Source organism: Amborella trichopoda, chromosome 6, assembly GCF_054954075.1.
Source record: "Amborella trichopoda isolate Santa Cruz 75 chromosome 6, AtrichopodaSantaCruz75HAP2 v2.0, whole genome shotgun sequence".
In the NCBI taxonomy this organism is placed as follows: Eukaryota; Viridiplantae; Streptophyta; class Magnoliopsida; order Amborellales; family Amborellaceae; genus Amborella; species Amborella trichopoda.
Genome location: NC_142341.1, coordinates 41,042,191 through 41,061,076, shown reverse-complemented (window position 1 = coordinate 41,061,076; position 18,886 = coordinate 41,042,191). Strand labels below are relative to the sequence as shown.

General features: G+C 37.4%; 1 protein-coding gene across 28 annotated transcripts in view; it reads left to right on the top strand.

Annotated features, from left to right (window-relative positions):
* The window catches only part of LOC18429962 (zinc ion binding/nucleic acid binding/hydrolase), a 40,784-nt gene that overhangs the window by 11,348 nt on the left and 10,550 nt on the right, over window positions 1–18,886 (top strand). For 9 of the 28 annotated variants that reach the window (XR_002280230.2, XR_002280229.2, XR_016058511.1 and 6 more), the window contains 6 exons: window positions 1,351–1,425; window positions 1,577–1,698; window positions 11,572–11,642; window positions 11,751–11,838; window positions 13,680–13,820; window positions 13,923–14,152. Coding sequence is in view for 14 of the 28 variants with exons in the window: in XM_020664690.2 (XP_020520349.1) it covers window positions 1,351–1,425; window positions 1,577–1,698; window positions 11,572–11,642; window positions 11,751–11,838; window positions 13,680–13,820; window positions 13,923–14,152 (727 nt within the window). In the remaining 14 variants the exon portion in view is untranslated. Of the gene's footprint in view, window positions 1–1,350; window positions 1,426–1,562; window positions 1,699–11,571; window positions 11,647–11,750; window positions 11,839–13,679; window positions 13,821–13,922; window positions 14,153–18,886 lie in introns of all 28 variants that reach the window. The other 19 variants (XR_016058513.1, XR_016058520.1, XR_016058516.1 and 16 more) reach the window with 5 other exon arrangements.

The window sequence follows — 18,886 nt, the reverse complement described above, 5'->3', positions numbered from 1 at the left end:
GCACCCCAATAAAATATAAAAAAACTATTTTGTAAAAAATAAATTGATCAAAATACCTTTGAAGCTTTTCAGGGGTATTTTGGCCAATTTATATTTTGTGAATTATTTTTTAAATATTTTTATTAGGTGCGCCTTGTTGAGAAGAATGGACGTCTAAAATTTAACGTGATTTGGATTTGTAGAAAAAAAAATTAAAATTAAAATGCAAAATGAGGTCGTGTCCGTCAGAATATGAGCTGTTGGGCTCATATGTTGCTGTAGGCTAGTGGGCCTATGCCAGCATTTCCCAACAAAAACCTACAACAATAAAATTACCTGAGAAAAAGCAAGTATTAAATTAAATACAAGAAACAACCCATTGCATTTATTTTCATTTCTTGTAGAACCCTAAAATTCCAAAACATTTTCTATTTTTTCCGAATATAAAATAAGCAAATAAAAAAGGGTGTAGTGGACCTACTTGGGGCTTGAAATAGCGCACAGTTGATTGTTGTGGGAGGAGAGAGAGAGAGTGACAGTCATCAAAGTATTTCTCTCTCTCTCTCTAAAAATCCACATCTTTAACCCCAAACTATATGAAATATAGAATAGACCACACTGCCCCTGAATCTTTCAACAAGACAAAAATCCCAAAAATTGACTTAAAATTTGAAAAAATAGGTCTGTTCATCTCTTTCAGGCCTTGTCGGGACTAGCAAGTTCAATGCTAGACTTGTGGATTGACCGTTCCAGACATTGTACCAACCAGTCCACTGGTTCAGTACCACTTTATTGGACAATCCAGTCTCGGGAGGGTCAATCAGACTGGAATGATCACTGGTTTCCGGTCTGGAGCGTCCGATCCGGTCTGATCTTAACATTAGTGGTCACTTCATCAAACTCTATCCAATACCTTTCCATTTTCTGTTACTTGTTTTAATAAAGATAAATCATGAAAGAAAACTAAGGAAATAAAGAAAAGTGAACAAGCATTTAGTATAAATTGATTTGTCTGGATTCTTCATTAATAGTTTTCTTCTCGATGTCCACCATTGTGCTTGATATTGCTATGCTGGTCACTCCATCAAACTCCATCTCTTTACTAGGTGCATGACCTAATCTTTAGATGATCACTAGTTATTATGTTTAATGTGCACAATGTACGCACTAACTTAAGATTAAATCTGTGAAATTGTTATCATGGTTTTTGTTATTGAGATTAATATTGAATGGACATTTTAGATTCAGATAAATAAAGGAGATAAACGGAAGGCTATGGAATATCATTCTTTCTTGGTTTCAATGGTGGTATTGAAGGAATCAGAAAAGCATGCATTTTAATTGTTGTTTTTTGTTTCATGTTTGATTCAGGGCCATGGTTTCGGATATCAAATGTCTACTACCCAGAGATTTCAGATCATCAACTAGCGCTTAAAGGACTGCTTGGTAAAATATTTTATGAGTAACGTTTTTTTGTATGTTCAATATTAATTCAGAATATATATTTCATGTTTAGAATAACGAATCACTCCAGATAAGTAGTCTAATTCAACAAATTTTCTTGAATCACTCCAGAGGATTAGTCTTTTTCTTGCAGCGGCTGGTTATATGAATCGTTTGGAGTATTCAAATGAACCTTTAGAGAACATTGTAAAGGAGATGTTGGACATGCTTACTGTTTCAGAGTGCAGAGAACTATCCAGTCAGGCATGTTTGAAGGTCTACATTTATTAGCTTATTCTACATTATATAGTTGATACTGGTTGACTTGAATATTTCTGTGTCGATGGAACGTTGACAAATAATGTGTTGAATGAGTGGAAAATCTGCTTGACCTTTTGGGTGCATGTTTAAGTTGAAAGCAAGACTGCATTTCAATTCTGCCATCATGCTGTCATGATTTACCTAAACAAGTATTATTAGAGTGCTTTTTTATGTTGTGTTTTTCTCAAGCGCCCTGGGATCCCTCTTAACGTAAATACATCAATCAGAAAATAAGGAGCAACCACATCATGGGATCATTTTTGATAATAACAATTATTGGGCAGGAACTATTGTCAGACTGTATGTTTTAGTTGAAACCCTAGTTTTGGATACTGTAATCATAATTTTATGATTTACTGAGAAAATGTTGTCTTAACTTCTAATGGAAAATCCATAATGCTAACAACATATTAACCACTGGAGATTGCTGTTCAATTCTGAATAATATTGTTTTGTCTTCTTTGGTATCTCTTTATAAATTTTGTATTTCTTTCATTTTTCGCTCATCCCATGAATTTTTCTCACTATGAATACATCAGATAATAAGAGGGTGTGGGAATGGGAGCGGGGGATTGTTGTTTTCCAGAAGCTCCCTAGCTACGGACCAATATGGGAGCTTCTTATAATAAGTATTAAAAAATAAGATAAACATAAAAAAATAATGAAAGTATTGTGATGCTCAGGTACCCTTTCAAATTTGGTCTAAAATGAACATGTGAGCTCTTCTTGAAAACTATCAAAATTTATATTATGACGCATTTTGTTATCCCACAAGGGAACCTGTCAAAGGAGAGGGACCTTCCCTAACAACATTAGTGGAAAGAGTTTCCAAGAAGGTGGGAATGCTTTCCTAAGAGAGGGAACTCACTGGGATCGCATTCCCCCTCCTAAGCAGGAGCACCACTTAGATAGAAGATCTTAGTAACTGTGATGAGAATGACGGGTTTCTAGAAGTTAGTGGCTTCTTGTTTGGATATCCAGTTCTTCCAGAAGCGACCAATTCTTGCCAGAACTAGAGTCAATTTGTTCTGAATACCAAAGAGATTCCTGAGATACCTGTTTCTTGGTCTATACTAGGGGATGCCAAGGAGTTTGCAAGATACCTGGCTAAGGTTAGGGTCATCAAAAGAAAGCCTTTTTTCGGGGATTTGCTGCACTCCCATGACATTTGCTGTTTCTTCCCTAGATGGGCAAATCTATCTATTGTAACATCAACAATTCTTGTACAAGCGATGTGCAATACATTGTAGTTTCTATTTCCAAAGTCTATAAATCCAATCATAGAAAAATAAACAAACTGTTGCTTTTCTATTATCCAAATTAAATATTATGGGGGACGTGTACAAATTTAATGTTAGCAAAGCTCTTTGTATGCTGTTGTTTGTTTGTCCCCAAAAGGAAGATGTTCTTGGAAGTGGAATTTGTCGAGCCATTCCTTTCATTGGTACTGCCCTAGATATCATAGAATATTATATGAATACAAATTCTGCAAGTTGTAGACTTTTTTTTACTTGAAGCTACTTACTCTTTTTCTTCCTGAGGTAACAGTTTATTTCATTAAAAACAAAAAGTATGTAAAAGTTTGATTCGTAATTTATGTTACCAGGGTTTTAAGTAACATAGCCAGCTGTTTTGTAGTCTTCCCAGTACTTTGTTGTTTGATTTCAAATTGGAGCATTGTGGAAGGCTCATTCTAAGGTTGAATGCTGCCTTAGTTTTGCTCCCAGATTAATGCCATGCATTGACTTCTGATGACTGCACTGTACAAGTCCAACAGTGTGGACAGATACGGGTCATACATTTATATCTATTTAAATGATTTATATTGTCCCTTAAGCATTGGACTACAATGGGATTGCATTATTTCAAAGTGGTCCATTTTTTTCTCCAATCGTTAGATGTTTCGTGTATTGTCTCAGGATCATATGCTGAAAAATCTGGCTAAAAGCTGCAGCTTTTATAACTTTGAATGTTGTTCGCCTCGCGTCGAAAGCATATTATCAACACCTATTCTTCTTCAACTACACATGATCTGGTCAGGCATCTTCTTCACTAGTGCCATTTGATTGTTCGTGTTGCCCACATCTAACCTACTTGATTGGCAACAAGTGCCTAACAAACCATCAATGCTATCTAGATGCAACCATCTGCATGAGCATCTGTTGCAAATTACAGGTCCTCTGCAATACCCCATTACCTAATGAAACAAGTTGATGTCAACAACCATGCTATCCACCACTATAGGAATGCTATTATCCGACCAGGATCTCATAGAATGCTCATATGGAAACTTAAGCAGAATTGTGAAGGAAAATTCCATTCCCACCTAAATTAATTTCAGCTTGTTCTCCATGTATAGATCATTATGCTCATTCTGCTTCTCTTCATCACTACCATCTGAAACATTTTCTATGCCGCACGATCTGGCTAAATTATACTATATTCTTCATCAGCAGTGCCTTAGCCATTTCAGTGGCTCCCTTCGTTTCTCTTGAATACTTCCTAGGGGAAAAAAAACCTTTCAAAACGTCAAACAACTTTTAGGGAAATATGATCTGTCTTTTTTTTTCGCTTGAGACAGTTCATATCCCTGAAAAAAACGATAGCATTAGCAGGATCAGACAATGTCACACTTCTATAAGCAACATTGTTTTCATATAATGTCCCATAATTTATATGTATCTTGCAGAATATGCCCTTTTATTGCCATTCTTATTAAACTCCCCATGATGACTATTCTTATTGAACTTCACATCATTTGTTATGAAGTACTAAAGGTTCTTCACAATATGGGAATAATCAAACATGATGATCCTCCTTAGCTTCAATCACCTAGATTCACATTTACTCAATGTCTCGTGCTCACTATTGCCTTTATCACTCACCTTAAAGTGTCTTCTGTGCTGTAAAGGACTGATAACCAAGTGAATTAGAGAAATGGTCGTTTGATTGTATTTCTAATTTTTTTTTTTTTTTTTCAATTTCGCTTCCCTCTATGATGATCCAAAGACCTTGACTTATTAGGAATATCACATTCTCATCGTGCCAGTTCACATGATTCACTTGGTTATTAGTTTTTAATAAGGTGTCTGCTGCCCATGTTTCTAGAAATATTCTTTTTCTTTAAATCTAGTCAAGAAACGTTAGCCTTGATGTTCTCCCTGTTTTGCAGAATGGAAGTTCCACTCATTACTTGCTGCCTAGTTATTTACTATTGCAATACCAACCTCACATGTTGAAATTGCAAAATATAAGCAAAACGCCCATATTACTGACATTTCAACCAAAAAACAATTCACTATTTCTATTACTGTGAGAAAGTAATACAAACCTTTACTGGGGCCTGAAACCACTCCTTCTTGTAGAAATTGAGGTCTCTAATGACCTGCTACACAAAAAATGGTGCACCCTGTACAAAAAGCATCCTGTGCCAAGAAAGCACCCTGTCCAAAATTACAAAACTTCCGTAACCTAGCTCAGAAAACTGCTGGGGTGATTCTCTCTGTTGTATTACATGAGGTAGCAACTTCCTTTTCAAGTGAGTCTGCCCTAGAGTTCGCATTACGCCACATGTGTTGAAAGGAGATGCGAATATGCCTGCAAAGGGTGAAAAGTGCTAAAAAAATATGCTCCAAATGCCATGGACAGGCAGAAGCCCTGAGGCCCTAGCAATGACATTTTTGGAGTTCTCCTCTATTACCAAGGCTCTCACTCATGGTTGAATCTTTTGATACCCTCTAAGAGTGCCACTGCTTCGGCTGTGGTTGATCCTGCTTTCCCAATGTCGCCGGAATAGGAGAGAAGGGTGTCATTTTTGTGATCTTTAAAGAGGCCCCCATAACCCGCTGGACCCAAGTTGCCTGGAGAATAACCGTCAAAGTTGAGCTTGATTTGATTGGGGTCAGAGGTCTCTATAAGGAGGATTGAGCAATTCTTGGTGGTCTGTGATCCAAAACCCCCTGCCAGCTATTTAGGAAGTCTAAGGTGGTGAGATCTTTAAAACTATTGCGATTCTTGGCCCAAAAAATCACCATCAAAATTGAGACAATGCCTTAAAGCTGCGGGGCTGGAGTACAACCAGAGAGTGTCCATTTGCTGTAGGTTGGCTCCGCAAAATAGGAGCTTTGGCCACCGCGCAGCTTATTGGCGAATGCGAGGGCAGTCTGGTGGTCCACAGCCACGCCCATGATTTTAGATTTGGCCATGCTCAGTGGCCAATTCAAGGCATTTAAGGTACAACTAAAGGGTGTCCATTTGCTGTAGGTTGGCTCTGCAAAATTAGAAGATTCATATGAAGATGCAACACTTTGGGTCCCTTGGCGGCGACGTTGAAGCCCTTGAGGAGCTTATTACAACACGAAACCTATATGGATTTGCTGAAAACCTCAGCCATTATTGCAAGTCAAAAGGAGAGCGGGGTTCACCTTGGCGCAGTTCTCTAGAGGAGGAGAAATTTCTTTTGGGAGTACTGTTAATGAGGACGAAGAAATGTGGGTTTGAGATACAGCCTTTAATCCACTACCTCCATTTAGAACCGAAGCTCATTTTAATGAGGTCTTCGTCGATTAAGGCCCAATCCATGTGGTCATAGGCCTTTTCAAAGTCAAGCTTGACCACTATCCCTGAAGTTTTGGGCAAATGCCTAGAGTGGATGCACCATGTGCCATAAGATCCCCATCCAGTATTTGTCTTTCTTTGATAAGTGCCCAAAAAGAGATTAAATGACAATTTCTGACCTCATGAGTCTGGAAATTGTTAATTTATCCTCCTTATGGAGTATTAAGGTATGAAACACTTACAAATCTACAATTCCTAGCTTAGGACATTGATCCATGTTGGGCACTATGTGCATATGTTGCCTTTAATAAACCTTAATCCGTTTATTTTCAGGTTTCTTCATCAACTCTCTAGTTATATTGAGCATCCACAGTGGTTGCGAGAGGCTTCATGGCAAGCTATCTAGAGCACTTTCATGAAGAGCGTCAATAATTTTTTAAGTCTTAATAGAATGATTATTTATTGAGCAATTTGCGAGTGCAATGGTAAAAGCAAAAGGTGCAATGGTAATCCAAGATGCATATATGGCATGAGAAAGTGGGAGAAAGAAAATAAACTAAAGTTACATATAAAAAAAAAGAAAAAGTGAGCGATATACCCTCTCCCTAAGACTCAAACGGAGTCTACCCTTGAAAGATCTTTTCACAAGACTCAAAAATCAATTCTTCTTCTATCTTTTCCTAGTCCAAAACTTACATATTTATAGAGAAACCTTAAAAACCTAACTTGCCCCATGAGAAGCCCTAATCTCTATTAAATCTTAGGCCTTCATCTTCGCAAAATTTAAAATTTCAATTCTAAAATGCAAATCTCTATAGTGAAAAAGATATAAATATCCATAATAAAAGGCCAAAAAAAAAAAAGAAAACAAAAATAACCCCGAACCCAATTCTAGCATCCAAAAAAATAAACAAAAATAAAAAATAGAAAACCTAGCTGCATCATTCTCTTGGTTTTAAGAGGTGCTTGGATCCTCAGAGGTCTCCTAAATAGTTGGTGATTGAGCCACCATAGGGTACTTTTTTGCGTCAATAAACCAATGAATGAGACGCTTACATATAACTTGTATTGGAACTTTCGGATATTAATCATATTCATGAGTGCTTCTTCGAGCTCCTCTTACATTTCATTTCATTTAGAGAAATTTCTACCAAGCTCAAAGTTAATAAAACCCTCGATGTGGAGCTAACCATGAACGCAGAGAGATAGACCTTGATATTGAGTTCTCGTGGACGTTCCACAGGTTGTGGTTATTGCTTAAAAACTTGCTCACTGTGTACGGGATTGGCAGCATAGTTAGCCATGCAGCTTAATTGATCCCGAGTTTGAGATTTGTTGTTGGATCTATTGGGTTACAAGTAGCTATTCTGGGTGTTAGATATTGTCTAATTGTTGCAGCCGCTGATTTTTTTGCTGAGCTGGACTTAAAAAGTATTCCATGGCTTGATTTATGCTCTCTATAATTTGTTGATTCACAGCTTCCATGATCTACAACAGTATATCCTCGCTCCTCGATCCAAGCATGGGTGTGAGTGGGTTTGATGAATGGATCTTTTGCAAGTTCTAATACCACTTGGCGTAGAAAAGAGGGAGAAAGGAAGTAACTTGAGCCAGAAAAATAATGGTAAAAAAATTGTGAGAGAATACACCCTGCTCTTTGGGTCGACAAGGGAGTCTACTATAGTTACCCGAATCGGCTATGAGGGTAGCGACTCCATTTCGGAATCTCGATTCGGCTTTCCGCAAACGAAAGTCGATTCTAAAAGAAAGGAATCACGTTTCCATTTTTTGCGGAACGCGATTTCACCAAGTTTGAATCCTGATTCCTAGATTGCCGGAATCAAGATTCCATATCGAGGACTTTATGAATGCGATTCTGCTTGTGAGAAACATTGATTCCAATTTTTTTGGAATTGCGAATCTATGTTGTTTGGAATCAAGTTCTATATTGCATACATCGTGATTTCTTGCTACACAACAATGCGATTCTACTTATGCTAAACGTTGATTCAAAGTATTAAGGAATTGCGAATTTATGTTGTTAGGAAGCAATGTGAGCATAGGGAGAGTAGAAACCCTTCAATGTGTGTTCAATCATGAGTGAGCGCGACATGTATGAGAGCGAGAGCGAATTTGAAGTTGTTGCACATGGCAATAAAATCAAATTTAAAATATGAGTAATATGTGAGCATAGGGAGAGCAGAAACAACTTTGATGTGTGCTCAATCATGATGCGACATGTATGAGAGCGCGAGAGAATTTGAAGTTGTTGCACACGGCAATAAAATTAAAATTTTAAATATAAGTAATATGTTAAATTTTTTATTTTTTTATTTACTAATTTCCATCATTCATTCCATGTTACTTTTTAAGAACTCTTACCAAGAATAAATAATACTAAAAAAACTTGTTACTTCTAATTTAATAGTGTTTGGTAAATGGGGTGGGTCCTAAACTACCAATGTAATAATGATTAATATATGATTGACACCATCATTTCTTCAAGTTTAAAAAGGGGATAAAAATGCTTTTCTTTAAGTAAAATAAGAGGATAATAAGGATATGAGTGAAGTGCCCTGTGTGGTGTTTTAGGTTAAATTAATCACTAAATATCAGAGAAATTGACTAAAAATTGAATAACCCAATTTTCAAAAGTCAAAGGACTCAAAACTACATTTAATAAAGAAGAATTACTATGTCATGTACTTATTTTATAATTCAAGGAAAGGAGATAAAGGGAGCTTGCCCTTGTTCTCACTCCTTGTATGCCGTAGACTAGCTCCAGACCTTATAGGCATAATAGGGTTATTAGTAGATCGAGTCGATTGTATGAGATTGTTCACAAAGATATCATAAAGGTTGACATTAGGACTTGGAGTATTGGACTGAGTATATACATACCAAAATTTGATCTAGTAGTAATGGATAAATTTATATATTTTTTGAATACTTCTCTCATATACCGGAGGGAATTGGTTCGCAATTCTAGTAAGGGGAGAACTTCGATTCTAATATGGGGAGGAGAATCACGATTCAGGAATGGTGAGAATGTTGATTCCAAGTTGATGGGGACAACAATTCTAGAATTTTAGGAATCACTATTCGATATTTTTAGGAATCACGATTCCAGCAACCACCGAAACAAGTGGGGTCATGTGTGATTCCATATAGGTATGAACATGATTCCAACATGAAGGGACATCGATTCTTGCAAATAGAAAACACGATTCCTAATTTTTTGAATCGCGATTCCAAAATAGTGGGAATCATTTTTCTCAAATCCGAATCGTACGGACAACGATTCCTAGATTCCGAAACTTCTGATACATGCAATTCCACGATTCTGATTTCAGAAACAATTCGGAATCACAGACGTTTCCAACAATTGTAGAGTATACCCCAGAAAGATCTTTTTAGAAGACCCAAATTTCAGTTTTTCTTCTCTCTTTTCCTTGTCTAGTACTTACATATTTATAGAAGAAACTTTTAAACTTTAACTTCCCCATTAGAAACTCTATTCCCTATTAAATTCTTGCCCTTCATCTTCTCGAAATTGAATTCTCCATTCTTACCTTTAATTCTTACAACAAAAAAATACATAAATACCGTAAAAACCCAAAATAAAAAGCAAATAAAATCAAACCCAATTTCAATCTCCTAAAAAGAGATGATAAAATAAAAGAATAGAAAACCTAACTGCATCATAAGATGAGTTTTGAACCAAAACATCCCCAGAAAATGTTAATCCACACTAGGGAGATTGCACTGGTCATTGCAACCTGGACAAAAATCCCAAGCATACTTTAAGAGAAATCTTAGCACACACTACAAAATGGAAATTATCATCATCGTCATCTTAATTTGAGCCTTATTGTAACTATTTAGGGTCGGCTACACGAATCATGTTCCACTATTCTGCTCTATCAAGTGCCATCTCCTTAGTTAGACCATAAGTCAATATATCTTTTCTCACTACTTTTATCAATATCTTTTGGGTGCTTTCCCTTGCTCTTTTAGAGCCTTTCACTTGAACTAAGTAACCCCTCATAACAGGTCTTGTTCTAGGTTGACGCTGCACATGACCAAACTACCAAATTCTAATGTCCTCATTATATGGCTTATCGGACTACCCTAAGTTCCCTTGAATATGTTTATTTCGAATTTTATCTTCCTTGTCTTGCTACTCATCTATCTCAACGTCCTCTTCTTAGCCAATGTACCAAAAAACCCCATTGGTGCCTACATAGTCGAGGGAGTCCCGGCTGTCTAGTGCCTAGGGGGCCTAGATTTCTAGGTGGCCCAGGAGGAAGAACAGGGGTGGAGGTGTCCGAGAAAACTTGGAACATTGATCTTATTTATACTCATTCTATGGATATGTTGTTTCTTCACCACTCAACATTCTGTCTTGTAAAGTATGGCTAGTCTTACAGCCATCCTATAGAATTTCCCCATCAGTTTCATTGGTATGCAACGACATATAAGACTTAAAAGCGCAACTCTACTTTGTACATCCAGCTCTAATTCTGTGAGCAACATCTTCTTCAATCTCTCCTTTATCATGGATTATTGACCCAAGATAAAATTAATACTGCAAAAAATGCTGTCTGAAATTTCTTGCTTAACAAAAACTTTATTTCATATTGTTGTCACAAGCATGGTTATTAATGCATTAAGGGTGCTGCCCTATTTTCAATGCATATCCTTCCTTGTTTCAGGTCTTTTGACTTGAACACATACTGAATTGTATAGTTTGCCTTTCTCTTTTCATCTAGAACTGTGTGGTTTTAACCATTGTATTTCCATGATGCTATTGAGTCCTAAAAGTACACATGGTAGTACTTACAGTAAGTAACTTGAAAAAACACAGGGTGTAAATATCAGCATATTTTAATTGCTTGCTTGATAAAAGAATAAAATCATTAGCTGTTAACAGCTATAGGTATCCTGTACCATGGAACTTCTGATAAGATTGGCATTAGAATGGTCTGCTCCTCGCCAAAATTTAAAATGCTCTATAATGAAAATGCTCTATAACCGGCAAAACATGTATGAGAAGAAACAGTGGTGAATATGGCTATTTAGTTGAAAAGATAATTGAACTGAAATGCTAGGAGCTAACTGCAAATCAATAGCCTTAGCCACTTTACTATTGAAATCTTGATGTTCAAATGTATATTCATCCCATTCATTGTCCTGTATGGTCTCTGTCAGTCATTCCCATGTTGTATACTTTCTGATGTCATTTTCTGTCACTGTTTATTGTTTCCACAGAGAAATGTCCGGGTGGTTAGGCGTGAAGAACTTGTCAAAGGGCTTCTTTCTGCCTATGCTGATGGAACGTGGTAGGTACGCCATACATCCCTAGATTTGATTGTTCTGTTGGATAGGTTCTGTGCATTTGGCTTTGTGTTTGATTCAATACTTGCTGCTTTTGGCATTTTCATTATTAGCTCGCTGCTTCCTACCATGGTTGCCGAACGGATTGGAGCCTGCGTTCGAATTTCTGCCTTGGCTGAGTTCCTCCTTTGGCGTGTCCAGGTGATTCTTATGTGTTTTGTATATTTGGGAAAATGAACACAACTGCCAACCCCCCCCGCACAAAAGACCCACCCACCCACACCATACATATGGGGCCAAATAGCATCTCTTAACAATCGACTGGATACCCCGATTCCCGCGTTTCACTTTGGTGTCAAATATCACTTAATACAGTCAATTGGGAGGTCAACAACTTTTCTACTCTTTTAAACTTTCACTTAAAAAATTGGGGCGGGGGGGCGGGGAGGACAAATCTTTGCACGCAATTCTCACCCAAAATCTCTACCATGTGTTTGTGCTCCTTTTACTCTTTGTATCTCCTTTCTCTTCACTTCCTCTCCTCTTCGTCCTATTGTCTGATTATGACTTTTTTTGGCAAGACTTTTTGCAATCAGATGAAATCTATTGGTTTCCTGAGAGCCCCAAATGCATGAACATTTCCATAAATCAAGCTTCAAAGCTCCCAAATTTTCCTGTGAATCCAAATGAAGAAATCCACACTATACGTTGAGGTTTCAAGCAAACTATAAATCGGAAAACCATTCTTCCTTTATCCTTTATTGAACTTCTCCAATTTTTCTAATCACCAATTTACTGAACAACAAATAGGAATACTCACTTTCAAAAACTCAAGATATCTCATATGAAAGAAGCCACTCTTCCTAAAAATTGTGAAATCCTCAAGACCTCACATCATGAAAAAGAGCCTAATCACTATCAAATGATTGTAATTTAAGGGGATCTCAAACCAAAACCACGAAAATCTCTAAAATTCCAATCAATGAAATGCTGAATATCAGTTCACCAATTTTTGAATCTCCTATCAAAGTATCTGTCTCAAGAGCTCGCCTTCAGTCATGCCAGCCTTCTTGATGTCAAGTATTTTGTCTGCCGTATTCAGTCTCCTCATCTCTGCCAATTTAGAGAAGGAAAACCACCACGACCTCTAGATTTAGCAGAGATAGAAAATCGAATTATTGAATCTGGTATGGAGGCAGATCCACCTCTTGATTTTGATAGCACATAAGGTCGCAATAATGGAGATCAATCTGAGCATGAGCTCCCCTGAAATTTCCATTAGAAACCCTAATAGGGAGGCATGAGACCTAGTTTCTCAGGTCTTCCTCAAGAAAATGGATGAATCTGAATTTGTTGACATAACAATCATGGGCTAGCATCACTTGATCAAACCAGTTGTGGAGGAAATGCAAGGGAAAATTCATGGTCTAGAGAGAGAAAGGAAGAGAATTCGATGGGAAGCAAGTGATCCCAATCGGAGAAGTGAAGGGGGATTTAGTGAGAAAGGGAAGACAATTGGATGGAATATAGGTTTTAATGTATGGAGGTGGAGACTTACAGGGATTGTAGCTCTGTGTTCTTTGGGAAGAGGGTTTCAATGAGATCTCGATAGGCTTTGGTTTTCTGGCTGGTATTCCCAGCAGGAGTTAGGGGACATGGTTCATGCTCTTTGTTTTGGGAAGCCGAGAGTTTGAGGAGAGGGGGCAGAGAGAACGTTAAAGGGGAGGAGAGAATGGGAGCTATTAGAAAATTATACAGGATTGAGGGCAAAATTGTTCATTATCTCCCCTATGAAGGGGGTTCTTTGGGACAATAGTTAGTGGCTTTTGGGGTCTCTAGCAGTGGTCAAAGGGGGCTGTTGGGCCCTAAGTGTGGATCCAGGAGGGTGGGCTCGTAGATATGCCCTTATATATTTGAATTTTAAATGACTTTAAATTCTCAATGATAAAAAAACCGACTTAAATACTCCGCTGAATTAATAATCAAAAACTTTATACTGAATATGTTCTCTTGTGTTTTTGGTGTTGTGTTGTTACTTGCAGAGGCTATTCTTCCTAAATGGAAAGCAAGATTTGTCTGCCTTTCTCTTAGTAGATCTTGGACTAGTGAGATATCCCACATATACCTGCAGTATATCCAGCAATCTTTTCACAAGTCGAAGTGATTTATTAGCATATGAAGAGGTCTGTGTTTATGTGAGCTTTCATGCTTGTGTTCTTCAGAAGAAATTTTATATTCTATTGTGATATTTCATGGCTTATTTATGCCAACTGCTATGAGTGCAGGCTATGGACTTAGCACAAATAATGGACCAATCCCTTGATGAGAACAACGTGGAAATTGTGATGAGGTGCATAGAGGTATCAGAGGGCCGCATTTCCAATCTCCCCAAAGAAAGGATTTCTCAATCTTTTACTCAGAAATCTGGTGGGATGTTCTTGTCACAATTTACGGCTTCATGGGTCTACTCAAAAGTTCTCACCTTAGGTGTCTCTGTTTTTGAGCGTGACCGCAGGTATCAGTGATTTTTACTCTTTATGTTTTACTTGAGTTCTTCATTTCTATTTCAATGTTTAATATTGATTTACTGAATAGTCTATTTTACGTATTTACTCTGCTTGGCCTAGATTCCTCCAACAACCGAATGGACTATGGATTTCAGCTAACTTGGAGTTTCCTAACAAAATATTCTCAGTTTGCCGGCATTTGTTCATTCTGTGCCTATTTCTTGCCCAAAATCTGTTCCTTGCCAATGTAGAGCAAGACATAAATTACATGCATGAAGCTCATTCTTGATTTCATCTGTTCCAATATACATACACAATTGTGATGTGGATTCCCTTAACCTGGTCTAAAATACGTCTGAGAATTAGTTTGCAACATAAAATGTTGGTAGATATCAGTATTCGAAACTCGGTGACTTGGGATTGGACTTGTCCTTGTCACTTGGGTCCAGCAGCCTGCGGGGTCCGTTCCCAAACCAGTGGAGCCCCTGTCATTGAACTGAACTCAGATGGTTTCTGGTTGGACTTGCTCGAGTCCTTAAGTTCAGGCCGAGTTGGTCAGAACTCGGCGAGTCGGACAATTTTTTTGCTTGTTTCATTTTCACAGAAGAAAAGTTAAAAGGTGGCTGTTCTCAGGTGAAGGGCGTTATTAAGGCCCTCAGAAGCAGCATGCTAGTTTTTAGCCCTCTATCATTTGATTCAATCAGATCTTCAAGAAAAATTTGCAAATGTGATGGATCTGAGAGAAATTGAACTCTACAATTTTGAGTTTGGTGAGCTATTGGTGAACCTCAGATCAAGTGGATCCAAGCCTAGCACTCTAAAATATGTTTGGGGTTGATTTGGTGAAGTTTGAGGGTTAGCACACTACTGGTAATTGATTTACAAGCTTTATGTTTTCATAAATTCATGTTTTGTCTCAATTCGATTATCTTGTTGTGAAGGAAAAAGTTCATATAAGGTTGCAACCTTAAAATGTAGAATTATAGATGCACCTAAAATATTCATCAGAAAAGGTTGTTTTAATGTTGAAAACCCTCTAATTGATCATCTCGACATTGAGATGAATGAATATGAAAAAAAAAAAAAATATTTTGAGTCCCAGAAATAGTGCATCTTGCAACACATTATTTAGACCGTCCATTTTCAAGATTTTCATATGTTTATAGATCTACTTGATTTTAACCATTTTTGGAGTTCAAAAATTTATAATTGGATATGAAAATAGAATTTCAGATAATCCTAAAAATTTTTACATCAAAATTATATGTTACGATAAAATTTGGAGGTGCACCTTAATTGGATTGTTTAAGGTTGCAACCTTTAGAAACCACACCCTATTGTGAAACTCTAGGTTTTATTGGATTTCTTCAAATTACCCTAGATCAACTCTAGGCTTTATTGGATTTCTTCAAAATACCCTAGATCAACGTGGCATAGCTCTGGTTTTTGTCTGCTGTAAATCGTTTTTTGTCTCAATTCAATTATCTTATTGTGAACAGCTAGATTGTTTTCTTCAAATATCTAATTATTGAATCATATGCAGAAGTTATGCATAGAAATAAGAAAAATGCCATTTGTTTTTATTGGAATTCATTTATAAATATTCTATTTTTTGTAGACTAACTGGTTTTCCTCAAATTATTCTAGATTTCTTAGGAATTATTCCTTTTTTTGTCAGGAGTTATTCCGCTTTTCTGGTTTTTTATTTTGATTTTTGCATAAAAATGCTTTTTGTTTTTTCCTTTTTCTTTTAACTTCACATGTATTTGGGCATCGAAGGCATTTAAAACACCAATCCCCATCGAAAGGGTCCCGTTTGAGTGCAAATAATCTATTTTTTTGAGGAAAAATTGAGCATTTTTGGTTATTGAAATGCTTTGTGTGTGTGTGTGTGTGGGTGTGTGTGTGCATGCGTGTGTGTTGCATGCATAATTTTAAATGATGCCAATCCCAAACAAGTTTAATTTGGGAATGCTGTCTGTCTTTTTTTTTGTTGTGTTTGCCTGTATGATGTATCCAGGGATGCGAATCCCCATCCAAACATGTCGAAATCATTTGCAAAATAACTCCTCTTGTTTTTGACCTTTTTGAGAAAAAATTGGAAACGAGCATTCTTTTGGGCATTGAAATGCTTCCCTTCATTTGCTGTGTGCGCTTTTGTTGAATTTCAGGAAGCCTATTTCCACCCAAACACTATTTTCTTTTTGCAATTAAACACTTTTCCAAAAGAATCCTGGAAATAATATAGGCATCCACCTTCATGTTCATATTGCCTCGTGTGTAAGTTCGGGTTCTGAGACTGCTTTGTTGGCAATTGATACTTGACATAGCTTGGGAGTATGTTGCAGGGTAAATAGGATTATTCTTGGGAGTATGGGGTGCGGGGTGCTTCCTAAGGGAAGGAGGGGAAATCTTCTGTTTTTTTTTTTGTGCGAAGGAGATGAGGGGTGGTATCAACCGCCTGAAACATCAACTAGTGAAGGTGAGGGCTGATGCTGTTCCTGAGGCGAGGTGCTGTCATATATCTGTCACAGCAGCAAAGGAGGAGGCTGGGAACAAGAAGGTGGTTGAGGAGATTGAAACTTCCCACTACACGTCTACTCAAGAGGGGTGAGATGATGAGTTTGATGCAACTCGAACTTGCTCGAAGGGCAAGTGTAGAGGATATATACTGCCAACAGACTGGTATGGGAAGGTTTGGAGGCAGGGGTTCATGTGGGGCTAGCTCAAGCTGTCTGGGGAAGTTTAGAGTTTAGGGGTCTTTAGGGGCTTAGTTCAAGCTCTTTGGGAAATTTGGAGGTTAGGGGTAGGGATGCTCAAGGGCTAGCTCGAGCCACATTGCTGATGATATGGGGGTTTCACAATGGGTTCATTAGGTTTATGAACATGATGGAGAGGGGTGGAGAGTGAAAGTGCACATGCTAGGCAACCTCAGTCGACTCAACGCACCCATGGCTCACAACCTACTTGCAGTCAAATTGATGAATTCCTTTCCAAGCCATCATCAAAGTAAACTACCATTAAGTCTAGTGTTCTTAGTGTTTTAAAAATCTGCAATTGACTCGCAATTGCCTGAATCAATTTGGGATTGGTGGGGTACATATCCATTTTTCAAACGAAATTGGAAACTGGTCTGATCTTCTGGTGTTCTAAGCCAAGTCCAAGTGACATGTTTTTAAGAACTTTTTTATCATTGTAAAACAAGAAGCTTTAAATACATAAATTTTTCTTACAAATTGATAATAGTACATAAATTCCTGCCACCAAACCTGGCTTTACACTCATTTGAAAACAAAATACAACTCCAAACTTGAAATGCAACAAGGTGATTGGATAAAAGCAAGAATATACTCAACTGCTCAATTTCTCATGTTTACAACACTTTACAAGTTACATCCTCAAATTACTTATCACTTTAGAATTGCATCAAACACTTCAAGTCCAATCTCTTTTTTCACCAAAAATATACAAAATAAGTTGATCATGATAATCCAAAATTTGAAATTCAATTTGCATCAACTATGGCCAAGGATTTAACATAACATTAGGGCATATGCTAAATGACATAAACACAAACATGCTCCAAATATAATATGGTCAATTCTTCATGGCACAAAAACATTATATTGCTCTAAATTACAGCAAATTGAAAGCAATCGATGGGAAGCTAATGGTCGAACCATGTGTGCTCGAGTCGCATAAGCGGACCTTTTAGGGACTTAGTTTTGTTCCATAGATGATAGCACAGATTACGCAAGTCACAAGGGCTTTCACACTTGCGTAAATGGGAAGCTTTTGGTCACTAATCTACCACTTAATTTTACTCAAAATGAGAGAGAGATAGAGATAACTTTTAAAGCACAAAACAATTTGGTTAAGCCAAATGAAAATAGCTCATATGGAGCACATGAATACGACCATATAGTAATGTATAGTGAGGCAATTTATCAAACGCTTTTCTACAAATCCATACTCCAGCAAATGATACTAAAACACTCACAAAATGCTCACTAATTCTCATGGAAATAATGCTCAAAATCCTGGGAAAAGCGGGTGCTCAAAGCTTGAAGATAATGGTGTCTAGAGGAAGAATCCAAGGACTACACAATGCATGCTATGTTGTATACATGCATAGTTAAAAGGGTAATAAAAGATCACCATAAACAAGGGAATAAAGTGAAAGTGTTGTTGTAATGGATGAATTACAGCAAAAAACTAAAAAGGGAAAAAACTTACAATAGGAAGGAAATGGTAGAGATGGTTGCCTTAGAACATAGGGACTAGACACCTTCACCACCATGGTCGGAGGCTTCACCTAGGAATGGAGGAGAGGCTCAAGGGAGGAAGTGAATGCTGGAAAATGAGGGGCATGGTAGGCAATTCGCTATGTTCAGTGGCTCACAAGTGTGTAGAGAATGGGGAGAGCAAGGGTTTACATAGACTTGTGGTGGTGTGGCATTGTGAGTAAATTCCAGACTCTTGATTCTATTCATTTATGGCACATGAGAGGGCTATGATCCTAGCTGTACATCTATGCCTAGCCACCAAGATCAATGGATGTGCTTTGCACTCCATTATCACTCCATAAACCCTAGATTAGCCATTTTATCAAATTGTCCTTGTCCCATAGAAAATTTTCTTATATGCCCTCTAATCATTCCAAAATTGTTCATAAAACTTTATGAAAATAATAAAACATCATCAGGGTAGGGACATGCCCTTATGGTAATTTGGAAAAGATA